This window comes from Sturnira hondurensis, unplaced genomic scaffold (assembly GCF_014824575.4).
Source record: "Sturnira hondurensis isolate 20B ecotype Veracruz unplaced genomic scaffold, ASM1482457v3 Scaffold0017436, whole genome shotgun sequence".
NCBI lineage: Eukaryota > Metazoa > Chordata > Mammalia > Chiroptera > Phyllostomidae > Sturnira > Sturnira hondurensis.
The window spans coordinates 17,113,328-17,134,955 of record NW_028090067.1 but is presented as its reverse complement, the minus strand read 5'-3'; the positions used below and the strand labels follow the sequence as shown (position 1 = coordinate 17,134,955).

The window sequence follows — 21,628 nt, the reverse complement described above, 5'->3', positions numbered from 1 at the left end:
GTATTTTATCTTATAACAATACAAATTAAATGCATGTCATATGAAGCACATAATTACCATACTAAATGGGAAAAAAGACAGTTTAAACTAAAGGATTTCAAATGCTGTTAGAAAAGCTCCCATAAAGAAAATACCTCTGTTTCTCAGTGTTGAGGAACTCCAAGCTACAACTTGCCTGAGCCTGTCAGAAAGATATCACTGTAATTGGTATGAACCCCAAGTACGTTGGCAATAATTGGGGCTTACATCCCGTCTGGGTGGCACATTGTATTAGCAGGAACAAAATTACAGAGGCGGGGAGCTGCCATGTGCAACAGCAGAGAAGGGCTCCTCGACGAGACCCACAGATACAGATTTTAGAGCTAGGATGGCCCACTTGGTGACGGTCTGGAGATAAAAAGTCAGAGTCAATACCAGGGCAAATAGTAAAACGAGCAGCGAATAAGACGGCGATGTCGCCTACATCATTTATGTATTTGTCTTGCTGAAACAAAAAGTCATCTTACAACATTTGCAGTCTCGTAAATATGAAGTCACTTTATTCTCTAAGGATGTGACCTAGTGACTCAACATGAGTAGCATAAATTAAAAGGCAATATGGTTAGAGAAAAAAACGTTAAACCAGGATCACTAGCGTGGTGACCTTGTCCAAGTCACATGAATTTATATTCCTCCCCATCAACATTAAGAGAACTTATATTTATTGATTGCTTACCAGGTGCCAGGTGCTTTCGTGGATTATTTTCCCTGCTTCTTATGTCACCTCAGCATAACTCAGCCTCCTGGGGCCTCCCTCTTCTTCCTATGAAGTCAGTCTCCGTGTGTTGCTCCATCCTTCCTCTGCTCCCCAAGAAACCCTAGAATTCCATCTTCAAACTCTTGAACAAAGCGTGTGTTTTTCTGCATACTTTGGAAGGAAACAAGGTGTTGGGGGGCATTACTTAACAAAACTTGTTAAACACACTCCTTTTCGCAGTACTCTCTTCTCCCCGTCTTCCCCTGGTCTCTAGGCATCGTCCTCATTCTTGGGCACGCCGCCCACTCAGTCTTTTCTGCTCAGCGGACCCTCCTCAAAACTTCTATCTGCGAGCTTACCCCTCAGCAAGTCAAAAGTCCCCAGAGCACCCTTGTCCCTCAAGCTTGCCCTCACCCAGCCACTCCAAGGTCCCCACTGCAATGAGTACTTCAGGCAGATACTATTATCATTCCTAAATAATAAAGGAGGAAGCAGAGGCTCACAGTACTTAGTACTTAGGTGCTCAATCACACAATTAAAAAACAGCCAGGATTTTAACCCTGTTATCTTCGACTTCAAAATTACGCTCTTTTGGCCTCACTGTGCTACCCTCCTCATCCCACTCCCAGAAAGATACCGTGTGCCCTGCCCGCACCGTAACCCTCTGCTTCATGACCCCCCACCCTAATTCAAGGTTGGAGGGTCAGGCTGTTCTGGGTTTTACCCTCGGTGGTCTGGCAGGCTGTATTCTGTTCAACCAGAGGGGACAAGTAAAACAGTCTTTCCTGACACCTCTTCATTTCTAATATCCACCCTCATTTCTTCCTCTTGGTCATCACTCTCCCTCATCCCCCACGAAAAGGAGAAAAGAAGAGGAAAAGAAAACGTAAAAAAGGGGGTATAAGAGATCAGGCTAGAGGAAGGGTGTGGGTGTGTTTCTGAAGCTGTTTTTACTTGGTCAGAAATAGAAGTAAATTAAAGCCCTCTAAAAGAATGCGGGATGTTATAACAGTGTACTTTACCTCAAGACTTGGTTCAAAGAAGTTCAAAGAAACTTTAAGATTTTGTTGGTCTACATGTTTTATCTGAATCGTTTAGTTAAATAATAATAATTACCACTTATCGAGTATCTCTTATGTGCCAAGATTACTGTAAGGGCAGAACTCATTGGCACAGTTCCCGGCAATAGTAGGCTCTGGATGAGCTGTACTAAATATATCTTGGATCCTCACAGCAAAGCTGAGAGATAAGATCTTTTTTGTTCTCTTACAGTCAAAGAAACAGAGATTCACGAAGGTTAAGTAACTAGCCCAAGGTGATAGGTGTCTGAGTCAGGATTATGAAAGCAGGTCGTTGTAACTATAGTCACTGGGCTAGTAGTACCTTACCTAACGATTTTGTTTTATTCTCACAACTACCCTGCTAGTTAGACACAGTTATTATCCCCTAGTTAAAAAAACAAACACATTTACAATGCCTAAACAATTTTCCTGAGGTCACATGTCTGGCTGATAAGCCAAAATTTGAACCCAGGTCTAACTCCCAAGTTCATAAACCACACAGTGTATCAGGGCTATAAATGCCTGGAGAAGGGTTGGCACATGGTCAGTTGAGAGGCTTTGCAGGGATACGTTGCCGTTACTCTGGTGAACTGACCAGAGATCAGAGCCGCCGGCCCTGCAGGCAGATTTCATTTGGGGAGCCTACTAAGAACAAGTCTGTCTCTTGGGGGCCGACTCACATTCATCAAGTTCATGAGACTCAAAGTCAGAGGGTCATTTACTGATGCTGAAACATGTAAGTACGCTTGGGGTTCTTAGGACCGGTGTCTTCTCCCCTCAGAGGCAGACCCCTGTAGGAATTCAAATTTTAATCCAAAGTTATTTATTAAATATGGAATCCAAACAAAGGGAAATAATTGGATGAGTTGGAATAGTAAGAACTGCCACATAGTAAGGTTGTTGTTATTATTATTAATACCTAACAATACCAGAGGGGAAAGAAACCATGAATCTCCTAAACATATATGCAAATTTTGGTATATGTACATTTTTCTGGGAGAGAGCTATATCTTTTTTTTTTTAAGATTTTATTTATTTATCTTTAGAGGGGAAGGAGAGAGGGAGAGAAACATCAATGTACGGTTGCCTCCTGTGCGTCCCCTGCTGGTAGTTATCCTGCAAGGAACTGGCCTGCAACCCAGGCATATGCCCTGACTGGGAATCGAACTGCCATCGTCTGGTTTGCAGGCCCGCGCTCATTCCACTGAGCTACGCCAGCCAGGGCCACCTATATCTTTTATTAAATTATCAATGTATTAGTGACTTATCAAAAAAATTAAGAGCCATAAATTTGACCCAAAATTCTACTGAATACCTTGATGGAACAAGTAAAATTTGAATTGGCTTGACATTCTCCCAGAGCTAAGGCTGTTGTCATGCTATATTGCAATCTATTTGATTGAGTGTTACCTCCTAGTTTATGACTCATTCTAAGTACATTTTTCTGCCCATATCTTCCCTATATATTTTCTTAGTACTTTTGCAAAACCTATCATTTATTTCCCTATGTAGTTTATTCAAAATCATTTTCCTATGGAGATGATATTCTTAACATTCAACTTCTTCACCTAGAATAATTGAGAACAAGCAATACTAACCTATTTCTTTTTGTGCATAGCATAGCATACCACATTAGAAACAGCAAATAATAATTTGCTAACAAAACACCATGGCTATACATCTGAGTCCAGCTGCCTACTCTTCTTTAGATTATCTGTACCAGGGTTGGGAGATTACTTCAATTAGGGAGAAATTACATTTGCCCTTCTGTCAGAACACCCTTCAAAATTCCTTGAATTATAGCCCTGGCTGGTATGGCTCAGGGGACTGAGCACTGGCCTGTGAACTGAAAGATCGCTGGTTCAATTCCCAGTCAAGGCACATGCCTGGGTTGTAGGCCAGGTTCCTAGTTGGGTGAATGTGAGAGGCAAACAATTAATGTATCTTTCACACATTGATGTTTCTCTTTTTCTCTCCTCTGTTTCCCTTTTCTCTAAAAGTAAATAAATCTTTTTTTAAAAAAGTTTGGAGAATTTTAGCTTCTCCAAAGATATGTCACAAATCTGTGTCCAAAAGGATCTAGATAGACCAGGGAGACCAAAATTGTCTTCTCTTCTGTATTCATTCAAAAAATATTTATTGAATGCCTTCTATTATATATTATGAGCACTTTTCTAAGCACTAGAATTACAAAGATGAACAAGAATTTAGAGTATGGGGGGAGTGAGACCCATGAATTACAAATTATGATTTAGTGTGCTTCCACAGAGGAGTATATACAGTGGTTTGAGAGCACAGAAGAGGCAGTTTCTATTCCGTTTCAGGGGATCAGGCAAGGCTCCCAAGAAGGGATGGCACATGATGGGTGAGTAAGAGCTAAATAAACAGACACAATGGGAAAGGGGCTTTCATTTCAGAGGAAACCTTGTGTGCAAAAGCATCGAGGTGTAGGAGGAGTTGCTGAAATAAGAAAAAAGTTTGAGACAGAAGGAGGAAGAATGACTACAACTGTAAAGAAGTATGTAGGTGGCAGATAAAAAGAACGACTTGAGAGAACATCGTCCTAAGAGCTTTCATTTTCTTGATGAAGAAGCAAGCAGTGTTGTCAAAGATGGGACAAGAATAGAGATAGGACTTCGGGAGATCACTGAACGTTTAGAAAAGAGGAGGTGAAGCTAACCGTGCTCACATAGGAGAATTACTAGTCAGTATTGAGAGACCGTCTGTTCATAGCTGAGACCGTCTGTTCTGTAGCCCCTTGATAGGATCTTCTAACTGGTCTACCCTCTGTGCAATCATCAGTCTTTCTACAGTCCAATATTTTCACTGATATTTTTATAAATTCCATATCTGAGATTATTCTCACTGCAAATTCATAACCTGTGCAACACTGAAGGCTTCCAACATACAGTTAACATAGAAGAAGGTTGTTTCTCAGTCTGCTCAATCTGCTGTCATTTACATCACAGCATCATGAAGGAGGGTTGGGTGTTTGGGGTTGTTTTTTGTTTTAATTTTGAAAGGAAGTTTATTAAATTGGGACAGTGAAACCGGGAAGGGCTTAGGACAGAAGAAGGAACAGGAGTGCCCAGGCCGGGCTGCTCAGCTCACTGAGAGGTTAGAGAAAAGGGGGCCTTGGAGACAGGGTCAGGGGGTTGGCCCAGGAGGAGCTGCTGCTGCCCATGGCTCCCCTGGTTGCAAAGCCATGGGGACCCTTAGAGTTTAGGAGATGTGTGCTTGCCAGGGAGGAAGAAGGGAAGGGGAAAGGTGTGGGCACGTTTCCAAGAGGGAGAGTGGGGTGAGTGTTTCATTCATTAGGCTAGAATAGTGCTTGGCACATAGTAAGCTATTAATAAATATTTCAGATAAATGAATGCCTGAATAAATAAATAAATGTATTTTGTAAAGAAAAAACTCGCTTAACCCCAACAGTTATCCTAAGACAATGAGTAATAATTTATTTATGGGATTTTTTTCTATTTTAAAAAACAAACAAAACATGAACTATTTATCACAGGAATCTCAGAAGCCTGAACTGGATGGCCCCAAACCTTACCCCACTCCAAAGTTAGTGGACAAACCTCTGTTCAGAATACACACCTACTCCATCCCCTGCCATCCTCTACCAAAAAGTTGCCTTGAAATTGAAGATATGACTCTATATAAACCATATAATGTAACATGAAAAGCTATTTTTAATTTAGTTTTCAGGCAGATCCCAAAAAACCCATCGGGGGACACATTCTGGCTCATGCTTCAACAACAAGAATAAGTTTGCGAAAGGGAAGAGGAGAGCTGAGAATTGCCAAGATTTACGACAGGTAAGTATTTTCTTATTCTTAATCAGACCCTTGTACATATGGTATTAAATAAAATTGCCTCTCCTGAGAGCCTTTAATTGTGTCACTGGAAGATGCTACATGTTTGAATTTCCTTCTTAAAAATGACTCAATTCATTGGGAAGTCCCTATTGTGTACTAGGTTCTAGGGATCCAGGGATTGTATTGACAAATGGCTTGGTCCTTGACCTTCCAAAGCTTACAGTGAAGCTAGATAATGAAATAATCAATTCCAAAGAAATGTGGTAAGTGCAGGAAAAGTACAGGGAGTGCTGGGAATATGTTCTCCTCCTTTCTCTCTGATGGTTTTCTTTTTAAGTTTCAATTTAAACCTCACTTCCCCTGACTTGCGGTCTAGGTTATACCCTATATTACACCTTACATCTTTCACAGTACTTTACTTATTTAATTAAGAATTATGGCCCTGTCTGGTGTAGCTCAGTGGATTGAGCGCGGGCCTGCGATCCACACAATCACGGTTCGATTCCCAGTCAGGACACATGCCTGGGTTGCAGGCCAGTTCCCGGCGGGGGACTCAGAGGAAGCAACCATACATTGGTATTTCTCTCCTTCCCTCCCCCTCTAAAGATAAATAAATAAAATCTTTTAAAAAAAAGAATTATGAACAATAGCCCTGGCTGGTGTGGCTCAATGGATTGAGTGCCAGCCTGCGAACCAAGGGTCGCGGGTTCAATTCCCAGTCTGGGGCATATGCCTGGGTTGCAGGCCAGGTCCCCAGTTATGAGGTGCACCAGAGGAAACCACACATTGATGATTTTCTCCCTCTCTTCCCCCTCCCTTCTCCTCTCTGAAAATAAATAAAGTATTTTAAAAGAAAGAATTATGAACAATAAATTTTAAAAAGAACCCTACTACATATCAGCTATTCTAGGTTCTAGGGATAGCAAAAAAACAAACAATAAAACAAGGCCCTTGTTTTTGCTCAGCCACCCTGAGCAAAAAAGCAAAGATGTATAATAACGCCTTATCCTAGGGAAGGGGAAATCAGCCAAAAAAGAATCAGGTGAGCTCTTAATTTGGTTTTTGCTATGAATCACAGTATATATTACATATTATCATTGAATAAGTATTAAATAATCAGTTTCCACCTCTATGTGTTTTTTTTTTTTAAGATTTTATTTATTTATTTATCTTTAGAGGGGAAGGAGAGAGGGAGAGAAACATCAGTGTATGGTTGCCTTTTGTGCGTCCCCTGCTGGTAGTTAGCCTGCAAGAAACCAGCCTGCAACCCAGGCATGTGCCCTGACTGGGAATCGAACCGCGATTGTGTGGTTCGCAGGCCCACGCTCAATCCACTGAGCTACACCAGCCAGGGCCTATTTCTTAAATTAATAAATGAATGGACCTTTGTGTTTGATCATTTGTCTGTTTCAGTAAGGCCTCCAGACTGCACAGGAACAAACAACTCTTTCATTTTGTGCAGTCCTTAGAGGATACTAGGGTTCTGCAGACTCAGTGAAGGATAATTAAGGCTATCATAGAGATTAGTTGTGTCAGATTTTCATAAATATCAATGAAAACAGCAAAACTAGATCAGAGCTTAAAATGTCAAAACTTAGTTTTCTAAGTTTCTAGTCTTGTAGTACATACTCTTTTCCTTCTTTCTGGTCCCTAGAGATTTCTCACCAAGAATTCTCCCTGACCTAGAACTTTTTGGAAGAGATGTTACTAATAGTGATAGCTAACACTGATTGAGTGGCTACTATGTGCTAGGCTTTACACCAAGTGCTTTATATATATTTTAGTATTTGTAACAACAACCCGAAGAGACAGAGGTCATTACCCCCATTTTACACATGAGGAAACCAAGGCCCCAAGCAGTTACTTAACCATTGCTCCTCTACAGTCTATTTTAAAACATAGAAGTGAAACCAAAGGATCTGGGTTCGATTCCCAGTCAGGGCACATGCCTGGGTTGCAGGCTGGTTCCCTGCAGGCCAACTCCCAGCAGGGGATGCACGAACGGCAACCATACATTGATGTTTCTCTCCCTCTCTCCTTCCCCTCTAAAGATAAATAAATAAATAAATAAATAAATAAATAAATCTTCAAAAAAAAATCTGATGCCCACTTTAAAAAAAAAACATAGAAGTGAGAGCAATCCTCTGTAAAACTAAGTCAGATCATATCTATATTCTCTGCTTCAAATCCTCCAGTGGCTCCTCATCTTACTCAGAATTAAAGCCCAAGTGTCTACGGCGGTTTATAGAGCATGAATGGCCCTGTTCCTCCTGCTCTCCCCTTGCTCACAACGCTGCAACCTGAGTGGACGCCTTGATGTTCTATACATGTCAGGCACACTCCTGCCTTAGGGCATTCGTGCTTATTGCTCTCCCTGCCTGGAATGATCTTTGCCCACATTGCCCTCTTTCTGGTCATGTCCTTCACTCCCTTCACGTCTTTGATCAGATGTTACCTTTTCAACAATGCCTATCATGATCTCCCTATTTAAAATTGCAACTAGCCTCCTCCCAGCCTCCATACTTCCAGTCTCCTTTACCTAGCTCTAAAGTAAGTGTAAGATGTGTTTTAGGGAAAGATGTGTTTTTCTTTCCGTAATACACATCATTTTCCAATATATCACATAATATATGTACTATGTCCATTATTTATTGTCTGTCTCTCCTTCCCCTCAAATGCAAGTTTCACAAGAGCAAGGCTATTTGTCTGTTTTTTCACTTACAGACCTCAAGTGTGGGCAACAGGGATGGAGCAGTTGCTCCATAGAGATTTTCCTTAGTGAGTAAATGAATGGACTTGCCCCAAACCATAAAATAATAAAGGATGGAGTAAGATTAGGAACTATTCTGTCTGAATCTAAGATCTGCAGTTTTAATCATTACACTGTTTCTTAGTTTATGTGGGATGATCTATTTAGGGTAGTCACAGCCAGTCCACTGTAGTTACCCTCCACATCTTCAACTACCACCTTATACACATGCAAGAGAAAGACATTTCTTGTTAAAGAAAACAAAGAATTCCCCAAGAACTGAGTAGAAAGGGGTCCTTAGAGTTCCCAGGTATACAGGAATGACCACAAAAAGGGACCAAGCCCATTTCCTGGCATTCACCTTCCTAGAAGTCACCATAGTAACTGCTTCTGTTCCTTAGCTATAGTTGGCTCTCAAGTGTATATTTTTCTCCTTTTAAAACCAAAGTGAATGAAAACCCCATTTATTTTATTCCACTTAGCATATCTGTGATCAGTGGACATTAAAAACAAAGAACACTACTGAATTCAGAGGAAGAACACATTTTAAATAATTACAAAAATAATGAAAAGACATACAAGTCGTCACATGTCTGAAGTAATTGTTTTTTATTGTTTCTAGAACAAAACAAACAAAAAGCCTGGTTCAACTTTGCAGGTACCTTGCTTGGCTTCCCTCTTTCTCAGCTGCTTTTCTTCCTGCCATTTGTAGGAGGCCAACTGAGTCTTTTCCAACAAGTCTAAAAGGTTATTTTCTAATTCTATCAGGGCTTCCTACTCAGCTACAGTTTTAGTCTAGCAAGACCTACCTTATCTGCAGCCTATTATCTGAGCTGCCCTCAGGGGAGACCTCTCTGCTATTTCCCAAAATGAGTAATCTTACCAGCAGGGAGCTCAAAGTTTACAGCCTAATCTGCTCCCTCCCAACAAAACAAATGAAATTTTTTAAAAACACCCAACTTTGAAAGGCAATATGCCTAGTAGTCTAGAACCTGAGCTTTAGAATCAAAAGCTTCTAGAGTCATTACCTTTGTCTCCAATCCTGGCATTTTCACTTACTGGCAATGTGACTTCGGGCAAATTATTTGTCTGAACATTAGTCTTCTCATTTGTAAAATGTGGATAATAATACATACCCAGCAGGATTATCATAAAGCTTAAATAAAATAAAGTAAGGGATCCTGACACATAGTAGAGTAACTACTTAATAAAGGAGGCTTTGAACTGTAGTGTAGTCACCATTACCTGGATCTAGTAACAGCGCAAAGTGGCAGTGGTCGTTCAAATCAGTGGTTTTCAGATTTGTTTCTAGTCTAACCCTTTACTTGAGTTTTATTCATTTCCAACTGGTGGCAGAACTCTTATACATAAATATCCCAAAATACCTTAAATGAAATGTATCTAAACATAACCTCTTATTCTTCTCCTCTTTCTTATACACAAAAGCTCCTTTCTATTCCCATTTTTTAAACCCTATTGCTTCTACCTGGATTACTCCCATTTCTGCCTCAAAGACCCTTCGAATGTTATCTATGAAGTTTTTCCTACTCAACCTACCTGGCATAATGTCTCCTTTCTTTATTTAAAATTGTTTTTATTGTTCAGTTATAGTTGTCCCCATTTGCCCCCATTACTCTCCCCTGCCCTGCCCTCCCCTCCTCTCCCACATTCAATCCTCCCCACTCCCCTTCCTTTAGAGTTCTATGCTGACTTTGTGAAACAGCTTAATTTGCATATATATACATGTCATAGCTCACCCGTTAGACTTCTTGAGAGTAATGACTGTCTCATTTTTGTAAAATCTATAGGGTCTAGTACATGCTAATCTGATTTCCAAAAAGTTAAAAACATGACTTTCTTGCAAATAAATATAAAATGAACGTGTCAAAGATTTTATTCAGCTCTCTACTTAATGAGGAAACCACTGATTCAAAGGATCATTTGAGAAAAAGTTATGTAGTCAAATGCTGAAATAAATTTCAAATGCTAGTAAATGCAAAACTGGTTAATACCAGGCAATAAATTGTAACATTTCAAGTTTTTTCTACTAGAGGGAAATCAGTTAGTTGCCTTTCTACACAGTGAAATTAATTTCATTCCCATTGCTGTAGACTGGAATCATCTGCATTGCTCTTAGTTTTCTACAAATTAACTCTACTCTACAGTTTTAGAATAAATTAAAAGATAAATTTTTTAAAGAGCATATAAGCATGACTGATATCCAAATATAAAATTTCAGTTTATTCAACTCATTAATGCAGCTAATAAGATTTTATAACCAGATCAAAAGAAAAAATCAAATTACCACACATACGTAATCAGATAAGGAATGCTAAGACGAATTATAAATTGATCAGAAACAGGTCACAGTATCTATAGAATAATCAATTACACGCCTCCTCACACAATTTACATTTCTATGGACAAGAATAATTGTATTACTCATAGTTTTCTACAACTTACAGAGTTGTAAAATAACTCAGACAATGAAAAGCAGAGTCCTTACAGAACTGGATAAGCTGGGAAGACGTGCTAGTCACCGTTTTTCTGCTCAGCCCTCTTTTCCTTCACTGTCTGTCAGTTTCCCCTGCATTGGTCTAGGCAGCAAAAGGTGCTCAGCCCTTTAGCATCAGATAAGCCCCTAGGGTCTGCTGCAAAAATGCCTGACAGCACACTGAAAGCACGCTGTTATCCCTTTTGCCTATTTCCAAGTTTGGGTAATTTTTCTTGACATTCAGAACCTTAAATATAAAAACTTGCTCCGTAGTTTGTGAGGGTTGGTAATACTTGTAAACTCTGTAGTCCACATTTAGCTGTACCAACTCTGAGATGTCTCTGGAGATTCACAGATAGGAGTATGATGTAACGTGAACATAGTATTTATAGAAATAGAACTTTTTATAAACTTCTGTTCCCTTGCATTCTGTTAGCCCCGACATGCCTGAAAATGAAGCCACCTTCGCAATAACTGCTGGAGGAATTGGGGATGCCAAGGAGTAGGTGGTGAATTGATGCAAATTGCCTCTTAGTGCTTATTAGGAGATGAAGAAATAGAAAAGCAGTCTCACATACCAGACCTTGAAGTAAGAGTTTGTTTCACATGTTATTAAAGTCAGCAAGGGATTTAAGTCTGTATTTACCTTGAAAGTCCCTGATTTATAACTTTACATTGTATGTGGATTCAGGAATATATATGTATATGAGTGAATAAACCTACTGAAAACTACTTGGGAAACTGATACCTGGTTCTCTCACTGCAGCTTTTTTAAAAAAATTGTATGATTTCATTTATGTGAAAATTCCAGAATAGGCAAATCCATAGACAGAAAATAGGCTACGGAGTCCCAGGGGCTGGGGGAGAGACTGCTAGTGGGCACAAGGTCTCCTTTTGGGGTGTTAGAAATACTCTGAAACTAGGTGATGGTTGCACAACATTGTCAATATACTAAATACCCCGAATTGTACACTTGCAAATGGCCAAAATGGTGAACTTTGTTATGTGAATTTTATCTCAAAAATATTTTTTCAATAAAGTACAGTGCTGATTCTAACATGTGCATTTCTTTATCATAAAAGAAAAAGCAGTAAACGACAGCAGCAAATGACAGCATCAGGGGCGGGGGATGGTCACGTCACCCTTGTCACAGGATGGGGAGACCATGAACCTGGAGTCCCGGAGACCCGGGCCCTGGGGAGTCTGGGGGGACCCGGGGAAGTGAGCCTGCTCCACCCCTGCATTCACCGGATCGTGTACTTGTCCCACTTCTTCTCGGGGTCATAGGGTTCCCAGCGGCTGGCGGGGAAGATGTGCTTGTTCTTCTCATACCAGCTCCTTAGCACCACCTTGCCCGCATGGGACTCGTCCTTCTCCACGGTGGCGTCACTGAGCAGCCGCACGTCATCATGAACGTCGAAATTGAAGAGGGGCCCGCTCTTGCCTCGGGCCTTGGTGACGATGAAGTCGTAGAAGCTGTGGTGGTGGGGTATGATCAGGTCCTCCTTGATGTACATGAGCTGCTCCACCCCGGCCGACCTGAGCTCGCTGAAGTCTTTGCGCAGGATCTCCAGCGCCTTCTGCAGGAACTGCTGCATGGTGTTGCCCTTCTTCATCTTGACGGTCCGCCGGTGCCCGGAGCCATCCCAGTAACTGAAGGTGATTTCAATCTCCTCGCTCTTGATCTTCTCCTGCTTGGCTTCCCACTCCTGCCGCAGCTCTTCCCGCAGCCGGTTCTCCTCCTCCTCGCGGTCGCGGTCCGGCAGAAAGCTGGTATCCACGTCCGGGTTCTTCCCCAGTTTCCTCTTCTTCGTGAGGACCTCTTCCCTCTCCAGGTCCTCCTCCAGCACGGCCGCCTCCTCCTGCTCCTCGCCCGCCTCCTCCTCTGCGTCCACAGTGAAGGACAGGCAGGAGATCTTCCGCTTGGCCTCCTTCTTGCGCTCCTTCTCCCGCAGCTTCTCCAGCTGCAGCTGCAGCTCCTTCGACTGCTCCTTCTTGGCCAGCTGCTTCTCCCGTTCCTTCACCAGGGCCTCCTGCTTGGCCTTCATGTCATTCAGGGTCACAAGTCCCACCGTGCTGGACTTGAGCTCCGCCTCCACGGCATCGTAGTGCGCAGAGAACTTCTTGTCGATGTTGGATTTCATGATGTTCTCCTCAGCGATGCGCTGCTTCATCTGCTCCATTTGCTCGCGCTGCTTCTCCCGCTTCTTCATCAGGTGCATGGCGCGGCCCGCCTCGCTCGCGGCACCCTTGTACTGAGCCATGGCGGCAGAGGCGGCAGGGGCAGCAGGAGCGGCAGGGGCGGCAGGAGCGGCAGGGGCGGCAGGGACAGCAGGAGCGGCAGCAAGAGCAGCGACCACGACCCGGAACACTCAACGGCTTAGGCGACCAAGGCGTCTGTGCCGTCAGCCGGCGCCGGCGCCGTGACGTAGCTACGAGGAGACGCGCAGGCGCAGCGCTGCGCTGCGCCGCGCCCCGCCCCGCCCCGCCCCCTCTTGCGATAGCTTTTTAAAGTAAACTACCGGGCGAAAGGGAAGTCCCAGAGTTCAGAGATGTCCCACTCTCCTTAAGGTTTCTTCCTGGAACGGTTACAGAGGATACGTTTCCGAAGGAGCGAGACCTTTGAGGAAGAAAAGTTTACGTGACTCACACAAAAAAGCCTTTTTTTAAACTTACAGTGTCAAACTGCATTCACCTTTATAGCAACAGAAAACAAACATTAAATTAAGCTAAATTTTAAATCATTTGACTCTTTGACAAGTTAAAATTACTTTTTAAAAGTGTACTTTTGATATATGTATTTTATTGGAAAGACAAAGAGCTTTACAATTAAGTAAGTAGCTTTACAATTTGGGGTGATAAAGGTAGCATGACTTTAAAGTTTCGCGTGGAGAATTAAAAACCTTTTTAAACATTAAAGTTAAATGTAAAGTTCCCTAAATTAATAATGTAATTATTAATTTAGAAGTGTGTAAAAAATAACTTTTTTCTAATTTTTAAACAAAAATTAATTTTTTAATGTATATGTGGTGAAAGTAATATTTTTACATTAAAGTAATAATATGTACAATGATAATCTTTATAAACTTCAAAAAGATCCAATCTCTTATATTGTAACAACTTTTATAAAAATTCAAGTATTGAAAATAACATTTGTTGCAAAAGGCATTTGATTATCCATTAAGTCACTCACCAGTTCTATATTGAATGCTAAGTGCTAAAGAATATACCAGGAAAGTATAGTTTCTGCCCTCAGTGTAGTAATACACTAGGTAAGAGGAAAGGCTGACATGTGAAAGAACAAGGGAGCAGATGATGTATGACCAGTAGTGTGATCTGGATTATAGGTTCCAAAAATGGGAGTGGAAAGGACAAGCTTCAAGATGCATGCGCAGAGTTTAGAAGCTGGAATTTGGAAATAGAAACTAACTAGACAAGTGGGATTGTTCACAGGGTGGGGTTCTGGGAAATAGGAGCTTTTTTTTTTCATTTTACATTTCTTTTTTTTTAAGATTTATTTATTTATTTATTTATCTTTAGAGGGGAAGGGAAGTGGAGAGAAGGAGAGAAATAACAATGTATGGTTGCCTCTCATGAGTCCCCTTCTGGGAACTGGCCTGCAACCCAGGCATGTGCCCTGACTGGGAATCGAACCGCGATCGTGTGGTTCGCAGGCCCGCGCTCAATCCACTGAGCTACACCAGCCAGGGCCATTTTACATTTCTTAAGCCACAGAACTGCTTCCCTGAATATATAAAGATAAAGACATCCAAGAGCAGATTTTTTATATTTGCAGAGCCATGTAAGAAATTGCTTCTTGCCCTGGCTGGTGTAGCTCAGTGGATTGAGCGTGGGCCTGCGAACCACACGATCGCGGTTCGATTCCCAGTCAGGGCACATGCCTGGGTTGTGGGCCAGTTCCCTGCTGGGTTGCAGGCCAGTCCCCAGCAGGGGACTCACGAGAGGCAACCACACATTGATCTTTCTCTCCTCCCTTCCCCTCTAAAGATAAATAAATAAAATATTTAAAAAAAAAAAAGAAATACGCTTCTTGCCCTGATGCATGTGGTTCAGTTGGTTAGGCATCATCTCCCACAGATCACTGGTTCAATTCCAGGTTAGGGCACATGCCTGGGTTGCAGGCCAGGTCCTAGGTTGGGGCCCATGAGAGAGGCAACCAATCAATGTTTCTCTCCCTCTCTTTCTCCTCCTCTTCCCTTCTTAAATAAATAAATAAACTCTTTTTTTAAAAAAGAAGAAAGAAATGGCTTCTTTTACAGAGATAGAACATTTGTTGCCCTCAAGTAAATCAACCCCTGAAGGAATCAGACTTACAGTGCAAACACAATCAAAGCCTCGGAAGGAAGGAAGGAAGGAAGGAAGGAAGGAAGGAAGGAAGGAAGGAAAGGGAAAGGAAGGACGGACTTCTTCTAGAATACAAATATAAATGCATATTTTTTGTCCTGGAGAAGGGAAAGTTTTGTTATTTGAGCAAAACTGAGCATTTCTGAGAAATACCATTGTATGCCAAACCCTGGAAAGGGAATGGACTAATTTGTATAGGATCCCAGGGCCTTTTGGTAGGGAAGGAAATAAAACTCCCAAGATTTTAAATTCAGAAAATCTTTCTGGGTTAAGTGGAGTACCCCCTGACCAGGAGGAGAATTTACACAGAGGGAAATTCTCTGTAAACCAGAGCTCAACACAAGGGTCTGCAGCTCTGTGAGGGGGGTTTTAATATGGCATGTGGCTGAAGACTGAAACCTCCCTGGGTCCAGCCATTCCAATACATCCTGCTTCGGAGGACAGCAGCTGAGCATGCGAAAGTGAACTAAACAGCTGTAATCTTGGGGCCTTGTTTTGGGACAGCACAGCGGATTGTGCAGGGCCCATTGGCCTTTTCTAGGCGAGCATTCAATTTGTCATCAGTGACCAAAGCATCGGGGTTTTCCAGTCCTCCTCCTCCTCCAGTGTAGAAATGGCCCTGGTCGCTTATTTAAGAGGGAGGGCAAGAGGGGCTCAAAGACTTTATTGCTATGACTCTTGTTGCAAGCCACAGAAACTCAAATTAGCAAATGCAAGACAGGAATTCACTGGCTCATGAAACTGCAAAAGTAGCTGACTCCAGAAGTAGCTGACTTAAGCCACAGCTGGAGCCAAGATCTCAGACAGCATCATCAGGTCTTGTTCTCCCTGTTTCCAGGTCCTGCTCTGCTTATCTCCATGTTGCTATTGTTCTTAGGCTTGTAGTCCCCGCGATGCTGCTTGCAGCTCTAGGCTTACATCCCACTGAGTTAGAAAACACACTAGAGCCCTGGCTGGTGTGGCTCAGTGGATTGAGCGCGGGCCTGCGAACCACATGATTGCGGTTCGATTCCCAGTCGGGGCACATACCTGGGTTGCAGGCCAGTTCCCGGCGGGGGACTCACAAGAGGCAACCATACATTGATATTTCTCTCCTTCCCCTCCCCTCTAAAGATAAATAAATTAAATTAAAAACAAAAAAAGAAAACACACTAGAAAAAGCATGTCATTTTCCTCCATGGATTATTCATTCTGTGGAAACAAAGACCACCAAATGAGAACAGAGGCTATTTATTCAGTTTGCTACAGCAAGAGTCAGAGACCTTCTTTTGCTCTTGGTAGAGACTCCAAGTCAGGCAGAGTAATGGGAAAGCTTAGGAAAAATAAGGAAAAGTTTCAGGTGTGCTTTCACTGAAGGTTGTTGACATGGGGAAGCTGGAGGAGTAATCTGGTAGAGACACAGTAAAATGGATAAAGGACAACTGTAATAACATAATTAATAAAACATAATTTTAAAAATGGGTAAAGGAACTAACATTGGCATTGGGAAGACATTTCAGGAAACAGTTCCAAGAATTCAATTGTGAGATGGTGAAGATCGGGACTGGGGTGGCGGCAATCAGGACCCCAGGCTTCTCTTTCTGCTTGGCCATTCTAGCTTCCATCCTCAAGGTCAGCTCATGGCCTCAGATGGTGCCTAGAACTCTGGTCAGAGAAACCATGTTGGGGAAGCAAGACGAAAGGCAGAAGGACGAGAGCAGATCCCTCCAGCTGAGTCTGCCCCGTGACCCCTCTGGCACAGCACTTCTGCTTACGTCTCACCGGCCTGGACTCGGCCACCTGGCCACATCTCTGTACAAAGATGGTAGGGAAGTAGTCTTGTGTTCTAGACGGCAATAAGCCTGGCTAAAATCAGAGTTCTGTAATTAAGGAGGAAAGGGAGAATGGTTGTTGGGTAGGCAAGTAGTGGTCTCCATCGCATTTTCTTTTATTTCCCCAGCAGTGACAAACTTACTCAGTGTCTGTTATATGCTATGCAGGGCATTTCAGGCATTTTGCACCTGTACTAGTAGATCTGGCTGAGGAATGTATCAGTTAAAATGTCTTCAGTTTCAAGTAACAAAAAAACCCTTGAGAAAATATACTATCTTATCTAATAAAAAGTCCAGAAGTCAACTAGCTCCCTAGTTAGTTAATTCGGCAACTCCATAACATCAAGGGCCCGGGGTCTTTCTTTCCGTCCGTCTTCCCTTCCTCAGTGTGTGGGTTTTGTTCTTTAGACGCCCCACCTATGGTCAGAACATGGCTGCAGCAATTCTACCTTCGCATCCTACCAGGACAGCACCTGGAAGACAAGGCATTCTCCTCAAAGCGGGGCAGCAGCTCACTCATGCAGCTTGTGGGTTGGCTGGAGAGTCTAAGATGGCTGCACCCATGCATCTGGGGTCCTGGCAGGGATTGTGGAAAGGCTAGGGCTTCTCTCCGTCCCCATGCAGGAGTCTGCCCTTAGCTTCTTCACATGGCAGCTGGGCTCCAAGAGGGAAGTGCTCATCAAGCCTCAACTTGCTCCCTGCTTGCGAATGCCCTGCTGGCTGAAGCAAGTCACACACTAAGTGCAGAGGCACTGAGGGAGGGGATTCCACAGCGGGTTGAATACCAGGAGGCGTGGCCCCTTGGAGGTCATCGGTGTAACCGTCTTCTGCGCTGTGCCCTTCCGGAGAGGGAAGAGTTTATCTTCAAGAGCTCACATTATGGTCAAGGACTTGAGACACGAATTCTCGGAAAGTACAATAGCAACACAGGATTAAAATATTTAGATAACATTTTCAAGACTACCTAAGTCTGAAGTCAGGCACAGAGAGAGGAGTGTCGGCCTGGGAAGGCTAGCTGGCTTCTTCCCAAGAGGTCTCACATGGGCGCATGTCCCGCGCCTCAGGGTCAGGCCTTCAACCTTGGTCTTCAATAAGTTTAGTTCCCCGGTATTGATTAATTTCTAGAAAGATGCCTCGGTGTGGCTAAGAACACAAGGAGACTATACCTGGATGCCAGTGACATTGAGAAGTAGAACATAATGTCAAGCAGACCAGATGGAAAGATTGATCTAACAGCCTGCTGTCTCAGTGAGCAAGTTCATATGAAGCTCAAGTTGCTTGTTGAACTTGGAGTCAGAATAAGGCTGCTTGGATATAAACCTTGAATTACTAATAGGCTCTGATAGTCCATTACATTCATGCCATTCATATTTTAAATTTATTATGAAGTATTTAAGACAAAAAGGCATAAAAATAATACAATTAATACTTATGAAATGGAACATTACCAGTAAAGTTGGAAACCCCTGAACATCCTTTAGGATTGAATCTCTTTCCCATCTGAAAGAATTATTCATTTTTCTGAATGTATTGTTGAACGGTCCCATACGTATCTTAATTCTTACACTACATATACCTGTATGTATCCCTAAGTAACAGAGCACATTGCTGCATCCAAGCAGTGTTGGAAGAGCAGTTAAGGACGGAGTACAGCAGATAAAGTAATGAGCCATCAAGACAGTTCCTGAGAAGTGGAGTTACAGGAGAAATCACCAGATAGCCAAACGTGCTTAAGTGCTACAAAGCAGAAGCACGGGCAGCTGTGAGAGTACCCACGGAGGGGGCTGCCTTGTGTGGGGCTGGCCTGACCAGGTCTGGAGAAGACATGAAGAAGAGCCAGGCCCTGAACATCCACATCGTCTTGAAGAGGCACCCTCTCTCCACCGCGGGTAGCTTTTGTATGGTTGTGTTGCCAGCCTCCCCTTCACCCCCTTCCCTGAGCAGTCTCACTCCTTCGCAGAGAGCAAAAAGCCTGTCCTGAACCCTTCAATTCAGTTCACGAGTACTGCCAAGGGACAAGTCGAGTCCCTTACTTCGCAATCTGAGAACTGGTCTCTGCAGTGATTCCAGTAAGCAGAGGAAGTAAAGCCATGTGGATCCACTTCCGTTGCCTCACTCAGAGCCAGTTTGCAGGAAATAACAGGCCTGTAAAACCCCACAAGTTCTCAAGCATACATGCCTAGAATTACATATGTATACAAAAGCTAACACCCTTCCTTTTGACTCCACCTGATTTTTCTACCCAGCACCCATCTGAAACCACGCCCAGGTCAATGGGGGGGGGGGCTGTGTTTAGGCCCAGAGTCCTCGTTTGACACAGTCCTTCCTCATCCTTCAAATGTGTGCAGACTGCACTCTGCCTCTGTGATCAAGTTGTGTGGGTACCAGAGTTTTCCTCTCGATATGGAATGTCGTAGAGACGCCAGTTGGTGTTTAACTGACCTATTGATATTTCCACTGTCTTCGTCCTCATGTTCCCATTTTTGGTGTGCCAGCTGGTTTTTCTTCACATGATTAAGTCTATGTATTTCTTTTTTTAAGTATATACAGCATTTTATTTTTGATGTTCACATTTTAACATTATATAATGTTATACTATAGAAAGTCACATAATGAAAAGAATAATTCCCATAATAGATCAACTTCCGGTCTAAAAACTTTCCAGACAAAATCCAACATCCGTTCTGTTGTCAGTGTACACCCATGGATATATGTTCTTTTTAAAATATTTTTTTATCCTCACCTGAGGATATGCTTACCAATTTGAGAGTCTCTCTCTCAGAAGGGAGAGAAAGAGAGAAGCATTGATGTGAGAGGGAGACATCGATCGGCTGCCTCCTGCACGCGCCCGACCGGGGATGGATCAAACCTGCGACCTTCTGGTGTGCGGGAACCACACGCTAACCACTGAGCACCCGGCCAGGGCCAAAATAATGTTTTATTTTCAATTGCAGTTGATTATAACATTATACTAGTTTCANTAATTCCCATAATCAACTTCCGGTCTAAAAACTTTCCAGACAAAATCCAACATCTGTTCTGTTGTCAGTGTACACCCATGGATATATGTTCTTTTTTTTAATAATTTTTTGATTTTTATTTATTTATCTTAGAGGGGAAGGGATGGAGAAAGAGAGAGAGAGAAATATCAATGTATGGTTGCCTCTCGTGCATCCCCTGCCGGGAACTGGGAACTGGCCTGCAACCCAGGCATGTGCTCTGACTGGGAATAGAACTGCGATCGTGTGGTTCACAGGCCCGCGCTCAATCCACTGGGCTACACCAGCCAGGGAAGTTCTTTTTAAAATATTTTTTTATCCTCACCTGAGGATATGCTTACCAATTTGAGAGTCTCTCTCTCAGAAGGGAGAGAAAGAGAGAAGCATTGATGTGAGAGGGAGACATCGATCGGCTGCCTCCTGCACGCGCCCGACCGGGGATGGATCAAACCTGCGACCTTCTGGTGTGCGGGAACCACACGCTAACCACTGAGCACCCGGCCAGGGCCAAAATAATGTTTTATTTTCAATTGCAGTTGATTATAACATTATACTAGTTTCAGAGGTACAACCTAGTGACTAAATATTTATATAATTTACAAAGTGCCCACCCTGATCAAACTAGTACTCATCTAAAACCACACATAGTTATTACAACATTAGTGACTATATTCCCTATCCGGTACTTTACGTCCCCGTGACTGCTCTGTAACTACCAGTTTGTACTTCTCAGTCCCTTCACCTTGTTCGCTCATTCCCCCAAACCCCTTCCCATCTGGCAGATGTCAACATGTTCTGTTCCTGTTCTGCCTGTTCATGTATTGTATTTTTTAGCTTCCACACATGAAATCATCCCATGGCATTTGTCTTTCTCCGTCTGTAAGTTTACGTCTTTCTAAAGTACAATGGACTGTAACACAGTTATGCACTTGGGGGTTAGTTCTCCTCCTTTCTATTCTATTCCCCAGCAGGACTTGACCAACGTGCATTGTCAGCTTTCCTCTCCGACTCTCCACTCAGCTCCTCTCTGATCAACACCCCTCTACCTGTCTGGGGAACACAGAAAAATCTACTTAAAAGCATGAACCTGCCCCTCTAACCTTGTTCCACTACTAAGGAGTTTGTTCTCCATTTCAGCATATCTCCACAGCCTGCCCTGCAGCCTGCGATGGCTGACTGTCCCTCTTTACATTCGTCAGAAGCAAACTGAGGATCCCAATCCCCTGTTCCCCCGGATGAAGAAAGACTCAGCAAAGACCAGGCCCTGCTGCAGTTCGGGAGGCTGCGAGGAGCTCCCACGCGCCAGCAGCCACAGTCGCGCAACCCTGGGGGCCTGATCTTTCCCTTGGGAGCCCCACTCGAAGGAGAGCTCAGAGACTGGGGCCCAGCAGGGGACACGATGGAGGGGCCTTGGCCACAGTGAGCCAGCGGTCTGCTTGGGGTGGTTTTAGAGCTTCAGCGGAACTGAGAAGCTGCCAACTGACGGCAATGTCCTTGGCCACTCAGCCTTTGGGCCAGTCCAAACCTGCGATAGTTGTTTACCCACTACTAGCAGGGAAGGAGGGGGCAGCGGGGTCGGCTGCCTCTGGACA

At 43.2% G+C, this 21,628-nt stretch overlaps 2 protein-coding genes across 3 annotated transcripts in view; one reads left to right on the top strand and one right to left on the bottom strand.

The window, feature by feature from the left end:
* Nucleotides 1–11,385, top strand: part of DMC1 (DNA meiotic recombinase 1) — a 32,008-nt gene extending 20,623 nt beyond the window's left edge. For both annotated transcript variants that reach the window (XM_037068147.1, XM_037068146.1), the window contains exons 13-14: nucleotides 5,502–5,618; nucleotides 11,298–11,385. In XM_037068147.1, coding sequence (XP_036924042.1) covers nucleotides 5,502–5,618; nucleotides 11,298–11,367 — 187 coding nt within the window. In that variant the 3' untranslated portion in view covers nucleotides 11,368–11,385. The remainder of the gene's footprint in view (nucleotides 1–5,501; nucleotides 5,619–11,297) is intronic.
* A 453-nt stretch (nucleotides 11,386–11,838) lies between these two features.
* Nucleotides 11,839–13,281, bottom strand: LOC119002312 (protein FAM50A). Its single transcript, XM_037068148.1, has one exon. It carries the CDS (start codon nucleotides 13,123–13,125, stop codon nucleotides 12,106–12,108), a length of 1,020 nt encoding a protein of 339 aa, XP_036924043.1. The 5' UTR covers nucleotides 13,126–13,281; the 3' UTR covers nucleotides 11,839–12,105.
* Between the last annotated feature and the right edge of the window lie 8,347 nt (nucleotides 13,282–21,628).